Raw genomic sequence first — 23,783 nt, forward strand, 5'->3', positions numbered from 1 at the left:
AGTGCCCTAAACCCACCCCCAAATAAAAGGGGCACTGGAAAATTATTTATTTTGGAGTGTGACCCCCCCTTGCAGGGCGCATTTGTTTAAAGTGCACAACTGAAATAGTTGAAAGGCCAATGCTCTCTTGCAGGGTTACACCCGAGCCAGGGTGTCCGTGGAGATGGAGCACGTGGTGTCCATCGGTATGCTCGCGGCCTTCCGCGAGAGGTGGGCGCCGGAGGGACTGGAGTGCATCATCACCCCCGGCAATCAAATTTTAATTTGATTTTAATGTCTAAAGTTTAATTTGTTTAAGTTGTCGGTTTTAGTGCCCTCCTCCACCCCGCTTTTAGCCAGGGGGCACAATATAATTTGTGTTTCTAGTGCCCTCAAAAAAAAAATAAGGGGGCACTTGAAAAGTTTTTGGAGTGTGCCTGCCCTTTAATCAGGGGAGCACTTGATTACTGATACAACTAAAATAGTTGAAAGACCAATGCTGCACAAATAATGAATATTTGGAGTAAAACAGCCATGTGAGTCTACTTCCAAAACCAGTATGTAATGCTATATTAATCCTTGATTTGTGCAAGAATGGGAATTTCCAGACCAAAATCTGCAACTACTGGAGTCTGTTCAGATTACTTTAAATACCCTCAAAAGATGAGGTTGGTAGTAAATTCATCACGTCCTGGGAAATGTATCTTGTTATATTTGATTGGAATCTCAGTAATAATATTTAATATCCTCTGACACAACAGTGGAATCCTATTCACTAGCCTCAGAAGGGTGCTCCAAGGTGGTTCCTGGCATTGTTCTCCGATATTACTGCTATTTTCTGCCCTCGCCTAGAAGAGTATTTAGGAATTCAGCATGAATACCTACCAGACCAATTGCTTTACCATTAGCTAGGCATGATCAAGAAAGAAAGAACAAATTGCATTGATATAGCACCTTTCATGACCTTTCCTGGCAAGTAAATTACTGGCCACATCATCTGCTCTTAATTCACAAGAAGTTACAGAGACCTGGTTCCAAACTTCGTGATGTCTAATGTTCACCCTCACAAGGCCACCTGGAATCATTTTTGGTTCCTGGTAGAGTACTGGTACATTATTGAATGCTTTGTCACTTAGTTGTTTTACCTGGCTAGGTGAACAATCTAGAAACTTTTTGGTGACTTAGACGTGAAGCACAGTAAGCTTCCTTTACTCAGTTTAAAATGCACATTTTTGTCTAAGCAAAAGCGACCAGTTTTGCAGTTTTTATACGATAATTTATATATTGAAATGTCCCCAAAATGTAGATAGACTTACTGCAAAATCTACATTCTCATGCCACTGAAATTGGTTGGGATTGCTACATATTGACCTTGAATTTTAGGGGCCTCAAGGGTATATTTTCTGCTTCCATATGCTCAATGTAGAGGCTCTCCCACTGGATGTGTATATCGGAAAATCATACAGATGCAGCTCTAAAATTAATGGACTGAAAATCAAGGGTTATTTCCAGATCTAAACTTCCACAAATCTCCTGCTGAGTGAGGTTCCATGTCAGGGCACAGAAGAAGAATTTGTACACTTCAGTTGCTTGAATTTTATTTCACAACACATGCTTTCTGACCCCTACATAGGTTGCAGAGTCCTAGGGCAAAATTACTGGATCGGAAATCAATGAAGATTGATGTAAAGAATTATGTTAGAATCATAAAATTATGCAGACGTACATTCGGTCCATTGTGCCTGTGCCAGCTCTTTGAGCTATCCAATTAGTCCCACTCCCCTGCTCTTTCCCCATATCTCTGCAACTTTTTCCTTTCCAAATGTATATCCAATTCTCTTTTGAAAGTTTCTATTGAATCTGATTCCACCACGCAACCAGACATTCCAGATCATAACAACTTGCTGCATAAAAACAATTCTCCTTATCCCCCCTGATTCTTTTGCTAATTATCTTAAATCTCTGACCTCTGGTTACCAACCTCCTGCCATTGGAAACAGTTTCTCCTTATTTACTCTTATCAAAACCCAGCTAGCATTGCAAAGAAGTCATCAGCCTTCGGTAATGGGTAATGATCCTGTTTCGAAACCCTGTTGACCGTAGCCTTGTCGTCTCCACAGATTCTAACTGTGCCATCACTTTTCAGCACAGGAACAATGGGGCTGGCCCAATCATTAAATTCAACCAGTGATATGATCCCTTCACACTGGAGTCTGTCCAGTTTGATTTCGACCTTCTCCCTCATCATATACGGAACTGCCCGAGCTTTATGATGGACGGGTCTTGCATCCGAGTCCACATGGATCTGCACCTTGGCTCTCATGAAGTTGCCGATGCCTGGTTCGGACAGCGAGGGGAACTTGCTCAATACTTGGGCACATATATCTTACTCCGACGACAACGCCTTGATGTCATTCCAATTGCATCTGATTTTTTTCAAGCCCGTTCCTGCCGAACAGTGTTGGGCCATTGCTTGGGACAATTCATAGCGGTAACTCGTGAACCGCACCGTCATACAACACTTTAATTGTGGCACTGCTAATCACCGTTATGAGTTCTTTGATGTACGTGCGCAACTTGGCATTGACTGGACTCAGCCTGGGCCTCATAGCCTTAGTATCCCACAGCTTGTTGAATGCCTTCTGGCTCATTATCGATTGACTCGCCCCCGTGTCCAGTTCCATCAATACTGGCACCCCATTAAATTTTATGTTGATCATTATCGGTTTGCTCTTAGTTAGGAACGAGTACAGTCCATACACTTCCTCCTCTGGTATCTCGGATTGCGTATCCAGATCCGTGCTAGTCTGACCATCATCCTCCATGTGGTGTGTCGCAGCACGCTTGCTCATCTGCGGACACTTGCGCTGGAGATGCCCCACTCTCAGACAGTCTTTGCAACTATATTGCTTAAATTGGCACTGCTGGTGCCGGTGATTTCCCCCATCACGCCAACATAGAGAAATTGGATGCATTCCCATTGGCCACAGGTTTCAGGTAGGTCCTGCCATGTGCCCTCTGTCAAACGCCGAATCAATCATATTTACAAAATTGCCGAGTTTCGATTTTTCACTGATATCTGCTTTAGACTTCTATCCGTCGTCATGCATGACTGAGTGATCGTGATGGCCCTGTTCAAGTCCAACGTCTCCACCTCCAGTAGTTTACATAGGATCACCTCGTGGTTGATGCCAATTACAAAGAAGTCCCGCAGCATGTATGCCAACACAGTCCCAAATTTACACGCTCCCGCTGGAGTTCTCAGGTCGACAACAAATTCCGCCGCATTCTGGCCCTCTGAACGAATGTGCGTGTAAATTCTGTATCTCGCGATGATGATGCCTTCGTCTGGCTTAAGGTGGTCCTGTACCAGTGTACGTAATTCTTCATACGTCTTTTCTGTTGGACTCATGGGCAGGAGTAGATTCTTTATCAGATCATAAATTTTTGGACCGCAAATCGTGAGGAACACCGCCCGGCGCCGATCTGCGTCACCGACCTCCTCCATCTTGTTGGCCACGAAGAACTGGCTCAAACGGCTCACAAAGTCTGCCCAATCTTCTCCTTCCACAAATCGCTTCAACAATTCAATTGTGCTCATTTTTGCATGCAAAGGTTCTGTTGCCTCGTCACCAAATGTTGTGTATGCAATAACTGTTAGACTGAGTACTGTTTAACTCCAAGAGGTATGACATTGGCTCTGCCTTATTAAGGCCCAAAGTGACTAATATACAAAATGGCTGGTCTTTTACACTTGGGCTGTACACACGTGCGACAGTGACGCCATCAAGTGGCTAGTGATCCCAAAAGTACATACATGACAGGGAGGGAAATGTTGTGCTGGTGAAGCATTGCCCTTGCTGCAGCAGCTTAAAGGACTGGCCACTAGCATCTTTAATGGGTGCAGCAGTCTCGTAAATGTAGAGGTCTGTGCATCTGGCACAAGCTCTGCTGTCTTATTGCTTTTGATATTTTCTGATGGTTCTGTGAATGACCTGGGCTTCATAAGAGACCATAAGTGCACCATACTTCTGACTGTCTCGGGATCATGTGCCTGTTATAATGGCTTCTCCCACTACTGCCATCTAGGTCCTACCGTCACGCAGTCCCAACGCGTGTTCGATTCAGGTGCTGTTACCATGAGGCGGAAACTGAGGGAAGTTGAGGTGCTGTCATTTATATGTGGCAGATGGGAAATGGGTGAGCAGTTATCACTGTCAGCAGAGGAGGTGGAGGAAAGTACTGGTGACATCTTTTTATGGGCGAACATTCTTTGGAAGGCCTCCTCACCCCCATTTCCTTGATTCTCCACTCCAGGACCATTCATTTTTGCATAGTAATAAAGAGGAAAATCATCCCCCTCCCTTATTATTGCTATTTTGTTTCTATTTCTGTTTTCCCCTCCGAAACTGGGCTCAGAAGGTGCGTGACAAGTGAGAGCAGAACTAGGCGAGCGATTAAATAATCTTTTAAAAATGTAAGCGTACATGCTTTCACAAAAATACAGAAAGTTCATTTATTTCATACTCTACCAGCCTGGTTTATTCATTCAAGCTTGTATCAGCATTTGAGGTACATTGGCAAGAAAAAGATAAGATACAGTGTCATACCATTTTCTGAGAAACTAATATGATTTCCAATAAACTTTTAAAAATTCATTCTTGGAATGCGGATGTCACTGGCAAGGCTGACATTTATTGCCCATTCTCTGTTTCCTTAAAATGAGTGGCTTGCTAAACCACTTCAGAGGGTGGTTAAGAGTCACCCACATTGGTATATAACTGGAGTCATGTATAGACCAGACCGGGTAAGGACAACAGGCTTCCTTCCCTATATATGGAGGTTAGTCAACTGGTTGTTTTTTTTCAACAATCCAATAGCTTCATGGTCCCTTTTTCTTTGAACTGATATCAGCTTTTTATTTCCAGATTCTTTTAAAATTAAATTCAAATTCTCAAACTGGCATGGTGGGATTTGAACTCATTAGTCCAGTGCTCTGGTTTATTAGTCAGTAACATAACTGCCACAAAGTTAAGTGATTTTGTAGTATTCGTTAACTTATAATCTCAGGTTTTGTGAATCATATAACTCATAGTTTGCTAAGATGTGGTGACTGTTAACGTTTTGAATCCTTGACTTTTTCAATAACAAAAAAAATCCTTTACGTCAATGAGATCAGAGCGATAAATATCCATGTTAGTTTTTAGTTTCATGCTGGCTTCCAAGATTTATTGAACTCCATGAGTACTTAGACTCAAATAGTCCATGTGTAATGTCTCTTCTGCAAAGATAAACTTTGAGACTGCATGTAAAATACCGATGAACAAGAGGCTCATCGACCCAAAACATTGACCTGGTGTTAACACGGAGGCGGGGAGGAACGGGTGGCGGGTGTAGTATATGTAGGCACCTTTAGTAATGACTCCACGAGGCAGGGTATGGTCTTAAACTGTACAGACCTGCAGTCCTTTATTAGCAACTCCTGAGTGTTGACAACAAGCTGTGTGTTCCTTTTTATACTGGGTTACCTGCCGTGTGCAGGCAACCCCTGGGTCTCCAGCAGCAGCACCTTCTAGTGCACCGGTAAGGTATGTACAGTACAAGGGTACATTCAATGTTGCATACAGTGTTACAGACATCACACAGTAATGTGACCCCTGTGCTTGAGGCTGGCCTTGTACGTTTCCCCTCCCTCACACACAAACCAAGTGGGTGTCACTGTTGTGGGATCCTTCGGGGAGGTAGCCATCGCAGCAGTGGGTGGTGTGTATACACTGTGATGTGGGTAGTTGTGGGGTGGTGGGCAGGGCCACAAGACTGGGTGGGCTCCTTGTCCACCAATGGGGATGAGGATCAGGCCATCCCAGGGTTTGCCAGGGAAGCTGGAGGGTATTGGCCTCATGCTCCTCGTGTTGGCCCTGGTGGCCAGGAGCTGTAGGGCTGGTCTGGTGCCGGTTGCCATTGGTGGTGGCTGGGCTGCCCATTGACCACTGTCCCTGTAGTGGGTCTGCTCCCACGAGCTGTGAGTGTCCTGCAAGGGGCATCACATTCGTTCCAAAGGTCCAGGCTACATGGTCAGGTAGCCTGCTGGACCTGAGGGCCTCCCACAGGGGGATTCCATTGGCATTAGCATGGTCCCTGTAGGACCCAATGTCCTTTGGCAGTGTCCTACTGGTATACATAACACCTTGGCTCTGATCACACATAGTCGAGCCTGCATTATACATTCTAGCACTTGCATCACTTTTGGGTGTCCTGGTTTCAACAGACATGGTAACATTAGGCATTTCACAATCTCTATCATTATTGTTAAGCATAATAAACTTCTTAACCTTACTGACACCTGCATTCATCTCATTAGTCACATTAGTTAAACCAGCATCACAATTCATGGTTACATTGCATACATTTTCATACTTGCACCCTTTAATTGCATCTTAGCTTTAAAGTCCGTGTACTCAAATAGTTGGAACTTCCCCTTTAAATTTTTTTGGTTACCGGTCTCCTTTAAGGAAGCTTTCAAATCCGATTCGCTGCTCTATGTCACATGATGCTCCTCCATGTTGACTCGCATTTTGAATCCAGGTCTGCTGCTCACCAAGCAGCAGCCATTTTGTGGTGCTCCTTTCTTCCACGTTCTTGTAGTACTGCAGCCATTTTGTGGTCTTGCTGCAGGCAGGCTGTGGTGCTCTTTTCTTCCACAGCACCACTTCGCCTGATGTGGACCCGATTCATCCAATTTCTGCCCAGCAGCGTGGGACCATCACCGGCTACAATCCACAGGGGGAGTTTGTGTAACACGCCGCCCTGGGAGACCTGGATGTTTACACTGCCAACGATTTGGATTTTACCTTTAGTATAGGTGAGCAGCTTTGCCTGGACAGGAGACAGTTTTGATCGAGTGACAGGATTCCTCCAAATTTTTTCAAAGGTCTTATGGCTCATCACAGACTGGCTCGCCCCTGTGTCGATCTCCATGGAGACTGGGACCCCGTCGATGTCCACTTCCATCATCCACAGAGAACTTCCGGTGGAGCAGGTAAAGATTCCATACTCCTCTCCCAGGGTTAGAGCAGCTACATCTTCATCTGTGTCGGAGCCCCGGTGATTAGCCGACTCATCAGAGACACAGTGAGTACAGCCTTTTCTGCACATTCTCTGAAGGTGCCCTTTCTCTTTTTAGCCTTTGCATGCATAGTGTTTGTAGCGGCACTGGTGGGCCCTGTGGTTTCCTCCACAGCGCCAGCACGGGGCCATCCGGTTTGCCCCATGTGGCGACTCAGGGTTGCGGGACTCGGGGCAGCATTTCTGCCTTTAGAAGTGTCAATGCGGTGAACTGCGCTCGTCAGTTTAGAGTCCTGGGTCAGTATTCGCCTGGAGTCGCTGGCCGAAACCATGTAGGCCTGGCTCACTTGAATTGCTTTCTGCAGGGTGACCGTAATGTCAGCCGAGAGCAATTTGTGTAGGAGGTCTTCGTGGCCGATTCCGATGACAAATATGTCCCTTAGTGCTTCATTAAGGTGGTTGCCAAACTCACACGGTGCAGCTCGTCTTCTTAAGTGTGCAGCATAATTAGCAATTTCTTGTCCCTCAGGTCGCCGGTAAGTGTAGAACCGGTGCCTGGCTGTGAGGATGCTTTCTTTCGGTTTTAGTTGTTCCTGTATGATTGTTACAAGTTCCTCATAGCTCTTGGTGGTTGTCTTCTCTGGAGCTAGTAAGTCCCTGACGAGACCGTAGATGGTGGGCCCACAACTGCTAAGCAAGATGGCCCTGCGTTTGTTCGGTAGTATGGCCGGTGTGTCCCTGTCCAGGTCGTTGGCTATGAAGAAGTGTTCCAATCTTTCCACAAAAGCATCCCAATCCTCCCCCTCCGTAAATTGCTGAAAGTTGCTGAGGTTAGACATGTTGAGCGTGTAGTTCATGATCCCATATTCCCGTCGCCAGTTGTAGTGTATGTAGGCACCTTTTAGTAATGACTCCATGAGGCAGGGTATGGTCTTAAACTGTACAGACCTGCAGTCCTTTATTGGCAGCTCCTGAGTGCTGACAACAAGCTGTGTGTTCCTTTTTATACTGGGTTACCTGCCGTGTGCCGGCAACCCCTGGGTCTCCAGCAACAGCACCCTATAGTGTGCCGGTAAGGTATGTACAGTACAAGGGTACATTCAATGTTGCATACAGTGTTACAGACATCACACAGTGAACAGGCATGCATACACAACACGGGGCAGTTTAGTAGTTGGGAAACTTAGAAGAATGGGTTTCCCTCAGGTCCTGCCAAATTTAACAGCAGGACCTGATTCATAATTTTGGACTCCACTTCCCGGCCTCAGGCAACCAGATTGAGAGTCTGGCTGACAGGTGGGTAGGCCTCCAGCGCCAGGCTGAAGCCAGGGAGCAGAGAGGAGGGAGGGAGGGAGAGATCGGGTGTCGTCGGGGGGAGGCATGGTGGAAGAGGTCAGGAGAGATCAGAGGTTGGGGGTGTAGGGGGTTCATGGTGGAAGGGACCAGAAGAGATTGGAGATCGGAGGAGACATTGTGGAAGGGGCCAGAGAGATTGGGGCAGGAACGACGGGGGTGGGGGGGGGGGAGATCATGGCATGGATCGGAGAGATCGGGGGAAGAGCGGTGAAGATTGTGGGGCCCCTGTGGAGGACATGTCGGGTGGTTGGGAGGAAATTGTGGGCTGTAGAGGATATTGGGAGGGCATCAGATTGTGGGGTGGGATCCAATCACTGGGGATCAACGTTCCCTCTATGCTGTGTGGCCATACAGTCCCACAGCTCTCCACCAGTCCCGCACAGCCCGGGATCGGCTTTTCCAATGTTACATTTCTGTGAAACTGTGAATAGGCCATGCAGCCCCTAAAGGAGCCTTGCATCCAAAGAAAACATTAGGGGGAACATTGCTGGGAACGTTAACAGGTTTACTTGGGGGGCCAGAGGGAGCACTACTGCTCCTCTTGGCCCACAAGCAGTGCTGAAAAAGCACGTAACTATTCCATGCAACAGCCCTCCCCTCCCTTTAGCTGCCGGGTTTCCCGCGGCCCACGAAACTTGGCTGGCCAGCGTTAAAGCTGGAACAGAGAATAAATCTGAGGCGCACAGCCTCATTAAAATATTTAAAGGGGCCTGGGAGTGGGTTGGTCACCCATCCTCCCCCCACCCATCCTGTCTCCATTGAAACTGGAAATGGGCGAGTTCGAGCTTGAGATTTTTTGTATTTTCACTTCCCAACTAACCCATTTTTGGAGTTAAATGGCCCCCGTTACCTCTGCTTCTCTCTCCACAGATGCTGCTGACCTGTTGAGCATTCCCAACAGTTGATGTTTTTATTATAAGACTTGGTTCATCTCAAGAAATTGTTCCATTTCCAGAAAGTACAAAAAAAACTGAAAGCAGCTGAAGATGATAGATTAATATCTTGTGGACTGTTTCCATTCTCTTATACAATATTGCATTGCTGAGTGTTTTGTATATATTTCTGCCTCTGTGAATCACTTTATTTGTAATGACTAACAGAAGTTTAAACTATGTAAAATGGTCTAACATTATAAATATTTTTCTACATTGCAAATTGACAGTAGATAGAGTGGGCATCTTATGTGTTCTCCAGTAAACAATGTGCTGTGATTGCAGTTAGTTATTAGGTACCTGGACCTCACTAACTCAGTATGAGAGTGTAAATAGTTTATGAGGTGCCACCAAGCTATTTACACAATAAAAGGGGACTGGAAAAAGATCAATCCATGACACAGAGTCATCGGACTCAAGTTTCGGCTCAAGTTGCTCCTATTTTTTTGGAGCTACTAGTTTAGTATGGAGTATCTTAGAAATTGCAATTCTCGGCATTTAGTTTACTTCAATTCTAGTTAGTTAGAATAGTTTCGTTTTAGAACAGTTTTTTTTAAAAAGGGGGCGTTACCAGCCACTTACGCCTGTTTTGCAAGTTTAGGCAGCGAAAACTTACTCCAAACTAACTTAGAACGGAGTAAGTGTCGATTTTTGTACGCTCAGAAAAACCTTGCCTACATTTTAGGAATTAGGCACAGGGAACGAGAGATAGGTGTTCGGGGAGGGGGGGTGGGGAAGGAAAGTTAAAGGGAAATATGGGGATTTTACAAGCATTAAACACTTCACTTTTACTAATAAAGAGCCATCATCAATAATAAATGATAATTAAATCAATAAATCAACTAATAAATCAATCAATCAAAAAAAATTAATAAATTAAAAATAAAAAATATAATAAAAAATCAATCAATAAATAAGAAATTTAAAGTTTCTACTCAGCTACTGCAGCACTGGGAGCCCTTCAACAGCCTGCTGAAGAGCTGTTCAGGCGGGGCTTGTCCCTGAGGAGATGCGGTCGGGCAGGCCCCGCTGCCGATGAGGACTTCGGGCGGGGCCCACCCCCAGCGAGATGCCGGGCGGGCCTGCCGCGGAAGAGGTAAGGGCAGTCAGGCCACTCGGCCTGGGATAGGGGCGACATCCCTTCTTTCGGCAGAGATAGGGTTGTCACCCGGAGACAGGACGCGCTGGGAGGGCCAGGAGCTACTGCGCACACGCGCAGCTGCCGGCACTCTTTTTGGCGCAGGGCTGTAGCTCTGCCCCCAGTAGCTCCTGCTGCGCTGCGCCGAGCTGGAAATGGCCCAACATATATCCGAGAATCGCGAGGTAAGTATTCAGCCCAATTTCTGTTCCACAAATTAGGCGGGCCTCTCCGATGTGCGCCGTTCTAGCGGGGGGCCGAAACTTGAGCCCTAAATTTGCAGCACAGGAGGCAGTGTGGCCCTGCACCCATGACTAACACTAATATGTAATCTCGTTCACTATATTGCTCCCGAGTGCTGCAGTAATGTTCCCAAGTAAAAGATTGTTTATCATTTTAATGCTTCACTCAGAAAATTCTAATTGCATTCCAAGAATATTTCATGCTAAATACACAATTCCATATACTTGTCAACTCCGCTTTACAATATTATAGCAATAGTGTACGGACAGCAGAATTTCTGTACTGGATGGAATAACTAAATTGCAAGACTGAGCTAACTAAATTGCAAGACCACTCAAACTGACTTAATTCAAGATCTCCTATTCAATAATGCAACTTGTATGTTCTTGCATAGTAGATACTTATAGGAACTTGGGGACCTGCATCTTTATTAAGCATTGTATTGTGTTTAAATAATTTAACAGATTCACCCAGAATGTTTTCATTTGATGTGTTTATAGATTTCAGACAGACTCTTGCTGTGTGCCAAATGCATATGGTGGTTGTTGATATAATAATCACGGCATTTCAAAATATTAATCGGATGAAGCATTTTAAGCCATTTCTGAGAGACATGGTCGGGTATTATATCATTTTTTTAAATATATTCTCGGGACATGGGCATTGCTAGCAAGGCCGGCATTTTATTATTACCCATCCTTAGTTGCCCTTCAGTCGGTGCTGGTGAGCCGCCTTCTTAAACCGCACCAGTTGATGTGGTGAAGGTACTCCCACAATGCTGTTAGGTAGGGAGTTCCAGGCTTTTGACCCAGTGACAATGAAGGAACGGCAATATATGCCCAAGTGAGGATGGTGTGTGTCTTGAAGGGGAACTTGGAGGTGATGGAGTCCCCATCTATCTGCTGCGCTTGTCATTCTAGGTAGTGGTTTGGGAGGGGAAAGGATGAATGAAAGAATCATCCATTCCAACCCCACCCCGCACCATGCTGATCGGGATTCATGGATGGATCTTTATTGAGTGGAAACCTATCAGATCCATGCCACAGATGATCCGCCTGAGTTACACCCTCCCAGTTAAAAGTTTTATTCAAATTTAAATTTTAATGTTTTTAATATCTCAAACTATAATTAAATTCTGAAGGAATGATATTCCACACTCGTAAAATTAAATTTTCAGTGCTAGAGAGATTGTTTGGCAGTAATTAAGACTTGTCACACTGTTACAAATTCACTTACATAGAAACATAGAAACATAGAAAATAGGTGCAGGAGTAGGCCATTTGGCCCTTCTAGCCTGCACCACCATTCAATGAGTTCATGGCTGAACATGCAACTTCAGTACCCCATTCCTGCTTTCTCGCCATACCCCTTGATCCCCCTAGTAGTAAGGACTTCATCTAACTCCTTTTTGAATATATTTAGTGAATTGGCCTCAACAACTTTCTGTGGTAGAGAATTCCACAGGTTCACCACTCTCTGGGTGAAGAAGTTTCTCCTCATCTCGGTCCTAAATGGCTTACCCCTTATCCTTAGACTGTGACCCCTGGTTCTGGACTTTCCCAACATTGGGAACATTCTTCCTGCATCTAACCTCTCTAAACACATCAGAATTTTAATCGGTTCTATGAGGTCCCCTCTCATTCTTCTGAACTCCAGTGAATACAAGCCCAGTTGATCCAGTCTTTCTTGATACATCAGTCCCGCCATCCCGGGAATCAGTCTGGTGAACCTTCGCTGCACTCCCTCAATAGCAAGAATGTCCTTCCTCAGGTTAGGAGATCAAAACTGTACACAATACTCCAGGTGTGGCCTCACCAAGGCCCTGTACAACTGTAGTAATACCTCCCTGCCCCTGTACTCAAATCCCCTCGCTATGAAGGCCAACATGCCATTTTCTTTCTTAACCACCTGCTGTACCTGCATGCCAACCTTCAATGACTGATGTACCATGACACCCAGGTCTCATTGCACCTCCCCTTTTCCTAATCTGTCACCATTCAGATAATAGTCTGTCTCTCTGTTTTTACCACCAAAGTGGATAACCTCACATTTATCCACATTATATTTCATCTGCCATGCATTTGCCCACTCACCTAACCTATCCAAGTCACTCTGCAGCCTCATAGCATCCTCCTCGCAGCTCACACTGCCACCCAACTTAGTGTCATCCGCAAATTTGGAGATACTACATTTAATCCCCTCGTCTAAATCATTAATGTACAGTGTAAACAGCTGGGGCCCCAGCACAGAACCTTGCAGTACCCCACTAGTCACTGCCTGCCATTCTGAAAAGTCCTCATTTACTCCTACTCTTTGCTTCCTGTCTGACAACCAGTTCTCAATCCATGTCAGCACACTACCCCCAATCCCATGTGCTTTAACTTTGCACATTAATCTCTTGTGTGGGACCTTGTCGAAAGCCTTCTGAAAGTCCAAATATACCACATCAACTGGTTCTCCCTTGTCCACTCTACTGGAAACATCCTCAAAAAATTCCAGAAGATTTGTCAAGCATGATTTCCCTTTCACAAATCCATGCTGACTTGGACCTATCATGTCACCTCTTTCCAAATACGCTGCTATGACATCCTTAATAATTGATTCCATCATTTTACCCACTACTGATGTCAGGCTGACCGGTCTATAATTCCCTGTTTTCTCTCTCCCTCCTTTTTTAAAAAGTGGGGTTACATTGGCTACCCTCCACTCGATAGGAACTGATCCAGAGTCAATGGAATGTTGGAAAATGACTGTCAATGCATCCGCTATTTCCAAGGCCACCTCCTTAAGTACTCTGGGATGCAGTCCATCAGGCCCTGGGGATTTATCGGCCTTCATCTTACATCTGAATGCACTAGCCCTAACTTTTTCTGGTGTGATTACTGAGTATCTAGTGGATAAGTACAGCATGGATTTCAATGCCGAGTCAATGTGGAGAAGCTGGGCAAATCGGATAGCAACTTCAGGATTTCTGCTTTAACTGCGGATGTGCAGACTCTGGAAGTTGCTGTCTGATTTAAGCGCTGTTAGCCTCACCGTTATTCTCAATGCAAAATCCAGGCCATTGTAATTATTTTTTCTCAGCACAAATCACTTGCATCATCTGCAAGCCGTTCTCCCAATACCTTTGTCCAAATGATTAATAAAGATTGTAAACAGCAAAACAACAAAGGAATTTCCAATGAAGGCAGTGAATGTACATATAATAATATTGCACACTTTAATTTCAAGGATTTAGAGATTTTATGGCCGAAATTGCCCCTTTGCACAAGGCCAGTTAGCACCGTCTGCCGGCAATAAGGGTTTTCGCCCGGGCGCTGTGAACAGAGTGCTCCCCCCAGAAATGCCCCCAGGGGTCGTCGGGCAAAAAGGGGTTTACTGGTAATGACATCATCGCCGTGCCCGCCAGCCCCTTATCACACTGCGCTGACCACTTTGTGCCCCGGGGGAGTGAGTTCTGTGTGGGGCAATGCCACTGACAGCTTCTCGGTGCGAGAAGTTGCAGTGATTATGATGCCCTGGCCGCCCTTAAAGGGGAGGTGATACCATGGCAGCCGCTATCTTTTTTGGGTCGGCCCAGCCGACACCCTCCCTGATGTGAGTAGCACGGTGCTGAGCATCGCATGCCACGCAAGCACATCAGGAGCTCCGGAAGAACCTACGGTTACTGCCCCACCATTTTTTGCAAAAAGAGCACAAATCGGTGCCGGCTCCAGTGTGAAACCATTCATTAATTCGAATTATGCGCTGCAAATCCAGCATGGGCAATTTCGGACTCTTAGTATCAACTATCCGATGATCAGATCTTCCCCACACTTTCTTTTTCTAATTTTAAACCCTACATCGCAAGATAGTTATGGATAAGGAAGGCCATTTAGCTCATCATAACTCACCCATCTAGAAAAACTGCAGTGTACTCCCACTGCTGTATCTAATTTGTTTCTTAATGATTCCAGCATTTATTACTCCATCTCACTATGGGAAATCCATCGCAACTGTTGCTTACACTGCATGAAGAACCTCCTGATATCAATCCTAAACTTACCTTTTACTAGTTTAAACCTTTATCTCCACAGTTTAATTAAAAGTATTATTCCACACCAACCTTTTCCATTCCGTTTACCACCTATATATACCTCTACAAAGTCATCCTTCAGTATTCCACTGTCCTCTTTAGTCTGGGATAGAATCATTTTACTCAGACAGCTCCATCAACATTGACAATGTAATTTTTTATCTGATCACATAAACATATAGGAAGAGACTAAGGCAGTTTTCTCCTCTTCCCCCGGTGACTTGGCTAAAGCTGGCAAACGTACCGCACCTTTTCTCTTGCAGCTTTTTGCGCAAGTTCCTGCCCCGCGGTCCATCGGCCTGGCGCTCTGCTTGAGTGCCAGGACGATCGCACGGGGTCACAGTTTCCGTCGTGATCCAGGTAAGTTGGTTTTCCTTTTCAGAGCCTGCAGCGATGGCCCTTCAGTTTAAGGAAGGGAAGGAGTCTTTCAACGCGGCAGTGCTGCACAGCCCAGTATGCAGTGCTGCTGAACTCACCACCCCGCCTGCTGCCGATTGCACTCCAGGGAGGAAATGGAATGCTTGATTTAGCTCTCCACTTGCTTCTTGGAGCGCAAATGCCGAATTTTTTTAAGTTTGAAGTGATTAGCCCCCGGCGTTAATTTTTCAAACTTTTAAAAGTTAGCGCCGCAAATGGGGTGCTCCCCAATTTCACCACCTATTTCTATTCAATGTTAGCATTATTTTCAAATCAACTGATCTGTTAAGCTCCAGGAAGTCAAGACCAAAATAAAAATGTAACATGTCATTATCATATATTCCAAGAATGTACAATACACATAATAATTTTTACTTCCCCCATTTGTTGCCAGCTCTCTCCATTCCTCTCTTGGCCGGGCTGATTTCTATTGAGGCAAGGTTTCATGCACATAGGATACACCCCATTATCTGAATCAACTTATCTTTCGTGTGAACCTAGGTAGTGAGTGTTATCAGACTATTCAACCACAGAAGGGCTTTGCTGCAAACATGATCTTGTCCTCATCCAAAATCCACACACATGCATTTCCAGAAGGGGTTCACTGAACAGCAATCAACAGTAAGAAAATGTATCGATCTTCTCCTCCCAGGGACCCAGAGCCCAATTGTCAAGTCCACAATCCAACCCAGTTGAAATCAGCTAACTGAGCACAGACCAAAAATAAAAACGGTAACTCTCTGGACTGTATAGCTCAGCTATTCACTGCCTTCATCAGCTGAGGTATCAGGAAAACCATATATTATCATCTATTAACCCTAATGTTGTCTCAGCATCGAAGTTCTATGTTGTAACTGGAATTTTCTGAGTTTAAAATCATTGTGATGCTAACTCATTATGAATGTCTATTCTGGCCCTGAAATTTTTATTTTTTTAGATGCATCAAATGAATGGGGCCTGCATCTGGCAGATGTTTTTTAATGTAGATATAAGTGCAGTATCATACACATGGATAGGGCTAATGGCAAGCATGTATATACCATGCTTGGTACAGAATTAACTTGAACATACGAACATAGGAACAGGAGTTGGCCATTCAGCTCTTTGAGCCTGTTCGCTATTCGGTTAGATCTTGGCTGATCTTTATCTTAAACTCCATCTATCCACTTTGGTTCCATATCCCTTAATACCCTTGCCTAACAAATATGTATCAATCTCAGTTTTGAAATTTTCAATTGAAGTAGCCTCAAAAGATTTTTTGGAGAGAGTTTTCCAGATTTCCACTACCCTTTGTGTGAAGAAGTGCTTTCTGACAAGGAGGAGCTGGTGAGGGTTCAGAGCAAATATGTTCCCTTAAGGAAAAAGGGTGGGTTAACAAATTTAGGACCCCCTGGATATCAAGGGACAGACAGAGTAGGATAACGGAAAAAAAAAGGAAGCTTATGAGAGAAACTGAGGCCTCAATACAGCAGAAATCCTAGGAGTATAGTAAGTGCAGGGGTGAAATTAGGAAAGCAAAGAGAGGGCATGAACAAATATTGGCAAGTAAAACCAAGGAAAAGCCAAAGATGTTTTATAAATATATTAAGCAAAAGGATAACTAAAGAAAGAGTAGGGCCAATTAAAGACCATAAAAGTAATCTGTGTGTGGAGGCGCAAGACATGGGTATGGTTTTTAATGAATACTTTGCGTCTGTTTTCACAGAAGAGAGGAAGTATTAAGGCATTTAGCATCTTTGAAAGTGGATAAATCCCCAGGCCCTAGGCAGGGATCAGTGCTGGGACCCCAACTATTTACAATCTATATTAACGACTTGGAAGAAGGGACTGAATGTAACGTAGCCAAGTTTGCTGACGATACAAAGATGGGAGGAAAAGTAATGTGTGAGGACGACACAAAAAATCTGCAAAAGGACATGGACAGGCTAAGAGAGTGAGCAAAAATTTGGCAGATGGAGTATAATGTTGGAAAGTGTGAGTATAATGTTGGCAGAAAAAAAAATCAAAGAGCAAGTTATTATTTAAATGGAGAAAGATTGCAAAGTGTCACAGTACAGCAGGACCTGGGGGTACTTGTGCATGAAACACAAAAGGATAGTATGCAGGTACAGCAAGTGAGCAGGAAAGCCAATGGTATCTTGGCCTTTATTGCAAAGGGGATGGAGTATAAAAGCAGCGAAGTCTTGCCACAGCTATACAGGGTATTGGTGAGGCCACACCTGGAATACTGTATTTCCATATTTACGAAAGGATATACTTGCTTTGGAGGCAGTTCAGAGAAGGTTCATTAGGTTGATTCCAGGGATGAGGGGGTTGACTTATGAGGAAAGGTTGAGTAGGTTAGGCCTCTACTCATTGGAATTCAGAAGAATGAGAGGTGATCTTATCAAAATGTATAAGATTATGAGGGGGCTTGACAAGAAGAATGCAGAAAGGATGTTTCCACTGATGGGGGAGACTTGAACTAGAGGGCATGATCTTAGAATAAAGGGCCGCCCATTTAAAACAGAGATGAGGAGAAATTTCTTCTCTCAGAGGGTCGTAAATCTGTGGAATTTGCTGCCTCAGAGAGCTGTGGAAGCTGGGACATTGAATAAATTTAAGACAGAAATAGACAGTAATGGAGAGCGGGCGGGGAAGTGGAGCTGAGTCCATGATCAGATCAGCCATGATCTTATTGAATGGCGGAGCAGGCTTGAGGGGCCGTATGGCCTACTCCTGTTCCTATTTCTTATGTCCTTATGTTCGTAAATATATCCCAGGCTGTTAAGAGAAGCAAGAGGGGAAATAGCAGAGACTCTGATCATCATTTTCCAATCCTCTCTGGCTACAGGTCCCAGAGGACTGGAAGACTGCTAATGTTGTACTTTGTTTAAAAAGGAAGAAAGGGATAGACCGAATAATTACAGGCCAGTCAGCCTAACCTCGGTGGTGGGAAAATTATTGGAAAAAATTCTGAGGGTCAGGATAAATCTTCATTTGGAAAGACGTGGATTAATCAAGGACAGTCAGCATGGATTTGTGTCTGACTAGCTTGATTGAATTTTTTGAGGAGGTAACAAGGAGGGTCAATGAGGGTTGTGTGTTTCACATAGTGTATGTGGATTTTAGCAAGGCTTTTGATAAGGTCCCACATGGCAGACTGGTCACAAAAATAATAGCCCATGGGATCCAAAGCAAAGTGACAAGTTGAATCCAAAATTGGTTCAGAGGCAGGAAGCAAAGGGTAATGGTCGATGGGTGTTTTTGTGACTGGAAGGATATTTCTAGTGAGGTTGCACAGGGTTCTGTATTAGGTCCCTTGCTTTTTGTGTTATACATCAATGATTTAGACTTGAATATAGGGGATATGATTTGGAAGTTTGTAGATGAAAAGTTGACTGTGTGGTTGATAATCAAGAGGAAAGCTGTAGACTGCAGGATGATATCAATGGACTGGTCAGGTGGGCAAAACAGTGGCAAATGAAATTCAATCCGGAGAAGTATGAGGTAATGCATTTGGGGAGCGCTAACAAGGCAAGGGAATACACATTAAATAGTAGGACACTGAAAAGTGTAGAGGAACAGAGGGACCTTGCAGTGCATGTTCACAGATCCCTGAAGGTAGCAGGACAGGTAGATTAGGTGGTTAAGAAAGCATATGGGATACTTGCCTTTATTAGCCAAAGCATAGAATATAAGAGCAGGGAGGTTATGCTTGAACTGTATAAAACACTAGTTAGGCCACAGCTAGAGTACTGCGTGGAGTTCTGATCACCACATTACAGGAAAATGTGATTGCACTAGAGAAGGTACACAGGAGATTTACGAAGATTTTGCCAGGACTGGAGAATTTTAGCTATGAGGAAAGATTGAATAGGCTGGGGTTGTTTTCTTTGGAACAGAGGGGGCTGAGGGCAGACCTTATTGAGGTGTATAAAATTATGAGGGGCCTAGATTAAGTGGATATGAAGAATCTATTTCCCTTAGCAGAGGGGTAAATCACCAGGGGGCAAAGATTGAAAGTAATTGGTAGGAGGAGATTTCAGGAGAATTTTATTCACCCAGAGGGTGGTGGAGGTCTGGAATTCACTGCATGAAATGGTGGTAGAGGCAGAAACACTCATAGCATTTAAAAAGTACTTGGATATGAACTTGACGTGCCTTAACCTACAAGGGTATGGACCAAGAGCTGGAAAGTGGAATTAAGCTGGATAGCTCTTTTCCAGCTATTACGGACATTATGGGCCGAATGGCCTCCTTCTGGGCTGTAAATTTTTATGATTCTATGAGGACCTCGATGGAGAGGCATTCACAAGAAGGGTGATGGCCATGCACTCCGAGATGTTAAGTGCAATGGCCTCTCAGCAATGGCAAGGAGCATGGAGGAGGCTGCCTCCAACATTGTACAGAGTTCTGTGGACAACATGGAGCCCATAATTTCCACTCCGCAGTGGATGATGGACTCCCAGAGAGACCGTGCAGACCCAAACCTCATGCCATAGGCGATTTGGCTGTTTCCATTGCAGCACAGGCAGAAGCCACGCAATGTCTTAGTGCTGTAATGCAGATAACGGTTGCTGGCATCGAAGCTCAGACTGCTCTCATGCAGTCTCAGCTGGATGCCACACAAGCTCTGACTGCTGCCATCATCGCTGGTGCTACCAGAGTCCACCGGGGATCTCAGTGTCACAGCAGACCACCAATCTGTGCTCCAGCAGATTGGTAGGGATGCCGAGGTGCTGCCCCGGGGGAGTGACAGTGGGTCCTGTCTCAGGTTGACAGCATTCCTGATCCCACCAATGCCATTCCTTGCAATTGTCTCTGACTGTCATCCAGCCAGCCCAGACTGCCGCTACCCAGCCCGATGTGGTGTAGTCTTTCAGGCCAAGAGCTTGTCAAGGGCGTCCTGCAACGTCATCTGTAGTCTCTGGCACCGACACTCAGCAGTCTTCCACCAGCTGTGCTGCAGCCACTGGAGAGACATCACGTAGCAACAGTAGAGTAAGAAAAGGCACGGTTAAGAGGGGAGGTAAAGGTTTGCACAAGGGTGATTAGTCAATATTGATGTTGTGTATATATGTGGTTAACCTTTTTGGATAAATTTATTACTGGAATGTTGCACATTTGGTGGTGTGTCTCATTTCAGTTTTGGGGTGTGGTATGGAATGACAAATTGATGCAATGATGGGGATGTGCTGAGTAACTGGGAAGTGGTCTCAAATTCATTGGAACCGAAGTCTGATGAGGCGATCACAGACCACGCTTCCAGAAAGCCATTTGAGTGGCTGCTGTCCCTACTCCTGTTCCTCCTCCTCGTCCTCCTCTTTCTCCTCCTGCGGTGGCGGAACTATACCAGGTGGCAATGGCTGCACTATCATGGTGGCCAAGTTGTGTAGCATGCAGCAGACGACGACAAAAAGGAACACCCACTCAGCCAAGTACTGGAAGGCTATTCCCGAGCAGTCAAGGAAGCATTGTTGGCCGACTAAAACGGAAGCGGATGTTGGCGTCTTTAAATAGCGCTCCTCCAGCGGACATCCGATTAAAAGCTGCCTCTTCTACCTGTAGTTGTTAACAGCAGGCGTGCAAGCAAGGGGTGAGAGGGAATTTAGCATCTGGGGCACTACCGAGGTGCTGCAAACGGAATGACTTCATGATCTCCAGCCGTAGGAGAATGGGTCGTAATGTCTTATCGACACTGCAAAACTTCTGCTGAATTTAGCGGGAGTCGGTGATCTTGCCATGCCCGGTTGCAAAACCATTTGCACCTTGTTATCACCCCTTGAAGGCACTAACGGGAGGTGCAAAGGAACCCAATTTCGCCCCCTAGGAGTCACAATGCTTTGTTGCATGAAGACTATTTGGGACAGGCTCAATGGAGCTACCATTTTCTGTTTTTGTTTCAGACTTTCAGCGTGTGTAGTATTTTGCTTCTTACTAATAAAGGCATTGGTCAGTCAACTGGGTGATGCGATTACCACACTATACTTTTACTTGTGAAAATTATGTTTAATTCCAGATTAACTGGATGAAAGACTCCTTTCTGTCAACTGGAAGGTATGCTATCCTGAGGTTGGAGTTAAGGCACATCTGTATCTGGCTGCATTACATTTGACTTGGGAATATTTGATTCCAACAGCAGAGTGTAAATTCTTCCTCTCAAAGATTTTAGCTAAAATGTCCACACGAGTATAAAATAATATCTCCCATTTTTACTCCCAGTTTTTCAGCAAAATTAAGGGCAATGAATTTTCACCCCTCCCCATGCCCTTCAGCAGAAAAACAGATTTTGCCAGTATCTCACAGGCTAAAATTGAAGGAGTCTGCTTATTACAAGAGTTAACTTGCCTTATACTATGTAAACATATTAGTTTTCAGACACATTATCTTGAAGCTACATGTCGAAAAGCATATATTAGGAAAACATAAAGACATTCAGTGCTGATAGGTTGACTAGTTCTTGCTCACTACACTGCAAAATGTTCCCCTTCAAATCTTCATCCAATTCCGTTTTAATAGTTATTATTGAATCTGCTTCACAACCTTTTCAGGCAGCGCAATCCAGATCATAACATCTTGCTGCATAAACATGTTTTCCTCACGTCGCCTCTGCTTCTTTTGCCAATTATTTTAAATCTGTGTCCTCTGGTTACCGGAAATACTTTCTCCTTGCTTACTCTATCAAACCCCTTCATGATTATGAACATCTCGATTACTTCTCGCCTTAACCATCTCTGCTTGAAGGATAACAATCCCAGTTTCTCTAGTCTCTATCAATGCTGTCCCCAAGGTATGCGGCCATATAGCCGCTCAACAATCGCAAGGTCCCATGCAGAGTGCTCACCAAGTGCTGGCTGCTGCTGGATGACATATTGCGATGTGTGGTGGCAGCATCTGTCCTAACGTGCGGTGCCCACAATTGCCCACAATACTCCAGCTGAGGTCTGACCAGTATTTTGGAAACTTTAGCATAACTTCCTTGCTTTTGTACTCTATGCTTCTATTTATAAAGTAAAGTATCCTGTATGCCTTTTTAATAGCCTTCTCAATTTATCCTGCCGCCTTCAAAGACTTGTGTATGAACACCTCCAGGTCTCTCTATTCCTGCAATCCCTTTGCAATTGTACCATTTAGTATATATTGCCTATCCTCATTCTTCCTACCAAAATTAAACCCTTCACACTTCTCTGTGTTAAATTTTATCTGCCATGTGTCTGCCCATTTCATCAGTCTGTCTATGTCCTCCTGAAGTCTGCTACTATCCTCCTCATTATTCACTACATTGCTGAGTTTCATATCATCTGCCGACTTTGAAATGATGCCCTGCATACCCAAGTCCAGGTTATTAATATACTGCATATCAACAGTGCTCGCTATTAACAGTGATGCGGCAAGGAACTTTCGACCAAAGGCGAATGGCCGAACCGCCACACTGGAGAAACTAGCGCTCCCCAGTATGAACCGTGTTCTTTTTCTTAGTGTTTTGTAAGTAAACTGGACAAAGGAGAGAAACGGGGGAACTTACCGTGAGAGGTAGAGAACAAATAAGAAAGATAATGCTCATTAGAACCAGCAGGATGAGATGATCCACCTCCTCGGCGTGAGCGAAGCGCTTGGTGCGGTTGCGGAAACTCAAACTCGAATTGCTCCTCTGCCTTTGCCTCCGGTACATTTTGGCCAAGTTTATGGCAACGGAACTATTGCACAGCAGCACAGCGGCGATGAGGATCGCCATGAGAGTCGCGTAAAACACCGAGAAAGACGAAGTACTTTCGACCGTGGCCATGTTAAAGAAGCACCAGGTCCCCGGGCAGTACTGCTTGTTGCTGCCCAAACCCACCAGGGGCAGCGAGCAAAACAAAAGGCAGAAAATGTAAACCACTGGGAAAATAACCACCACCCGGCGCCGGGTGAAATGTTCCTGGTAAAAGAACGGGTGACTTATTGACAGCCAGCACTCCAGGGCCATGGCGAACAAGATAAACATTGAGGCTAAGCCGAAGAAGGACATGGAGAAGGAGAAGTAGTCACACAGGCTGTCGGCTTCTGCCAGAGCTCTCAAGGTGAGGTTGGAGGCGTAAGAGACGAACACCACTGGGCTGACCAAACATTTCCCGAGCAGGTCGGTCAGAACCAGCCCGGTGACTAGAATGTAAAAGACCGACACCTGGCGCCTGCTGCTGTTCTTGTGTTTGCCGAGAATGAGCAGCGCGATGATGTTGCCGATCAGTCCGGTGCTGAAGAGCAAGGTGCTGCTCAACACATTGCCACCCGTGTGCACAGTGCTGGAGTTATCGCAAGATGCCATCGTTTCAGACAGTTTGATTATTGGCTGGGGCAGCAATCGGGAATGTCCTTGTAAAGTTTTTATTTCAAACAGACAGATCCACTGAGGAGCTTGGAGAGATTGTCCCTGAAGTTCGGCTCCAGTTGCAGTGTGGGGCTACTGCCGGGTCAGACTGACCAGGAGTCGCTCAGCCCAGCGACAGCTCAGCGCATCCTGAGCCACTCGGCACTGCGGCTCTGCTTACTTGGCAAGCTCTTCAACTCTGTGAACTGCGCTGCGCCGCCGAAGCCTTTTATACATTTCGCAGCT

The 23,783-nt window shown here is 45.1% G+C and overlaps 1 protein-coding gene across 1 annotated transcript in view; it reads right to left on the reverse strand.

Moving 5' to 3' along the window:
• Positions 1–23,495, reverse strand: part of LOC139262753 (prostaglandin D2 receptor-like) — a 35,068-nt gene extending 11,573 nt beyond the window's left edge. The window contains exon 1 of the mRNA XM_070877904.1: positions 22,713–23,495. Coding sequence (XP_070734005.1) covers positions 22,713–23,495 — 783 coding nt within the window. The remainder of the gene's footprint in view (positions 1–22,712) is intronic.
• Positions 23,496–23,783: the final 288 nt, after the last annotated feature.

Source organism: Pristiophorus japonicus, chromosome 4 (genome assembly GCF_044704955.1).
Source record: "Pristiophorus japonicus isolate sPriJap1 chromosome 4, sPriJap1.hap1, whole genome shotgun sequence".
Lineage (NCBI taxonomy): Eukaryota > Metazoa > Chordata > Chondrichthyes > Pristiophoridae > Pristiophorus > Pristiophorus japonicus.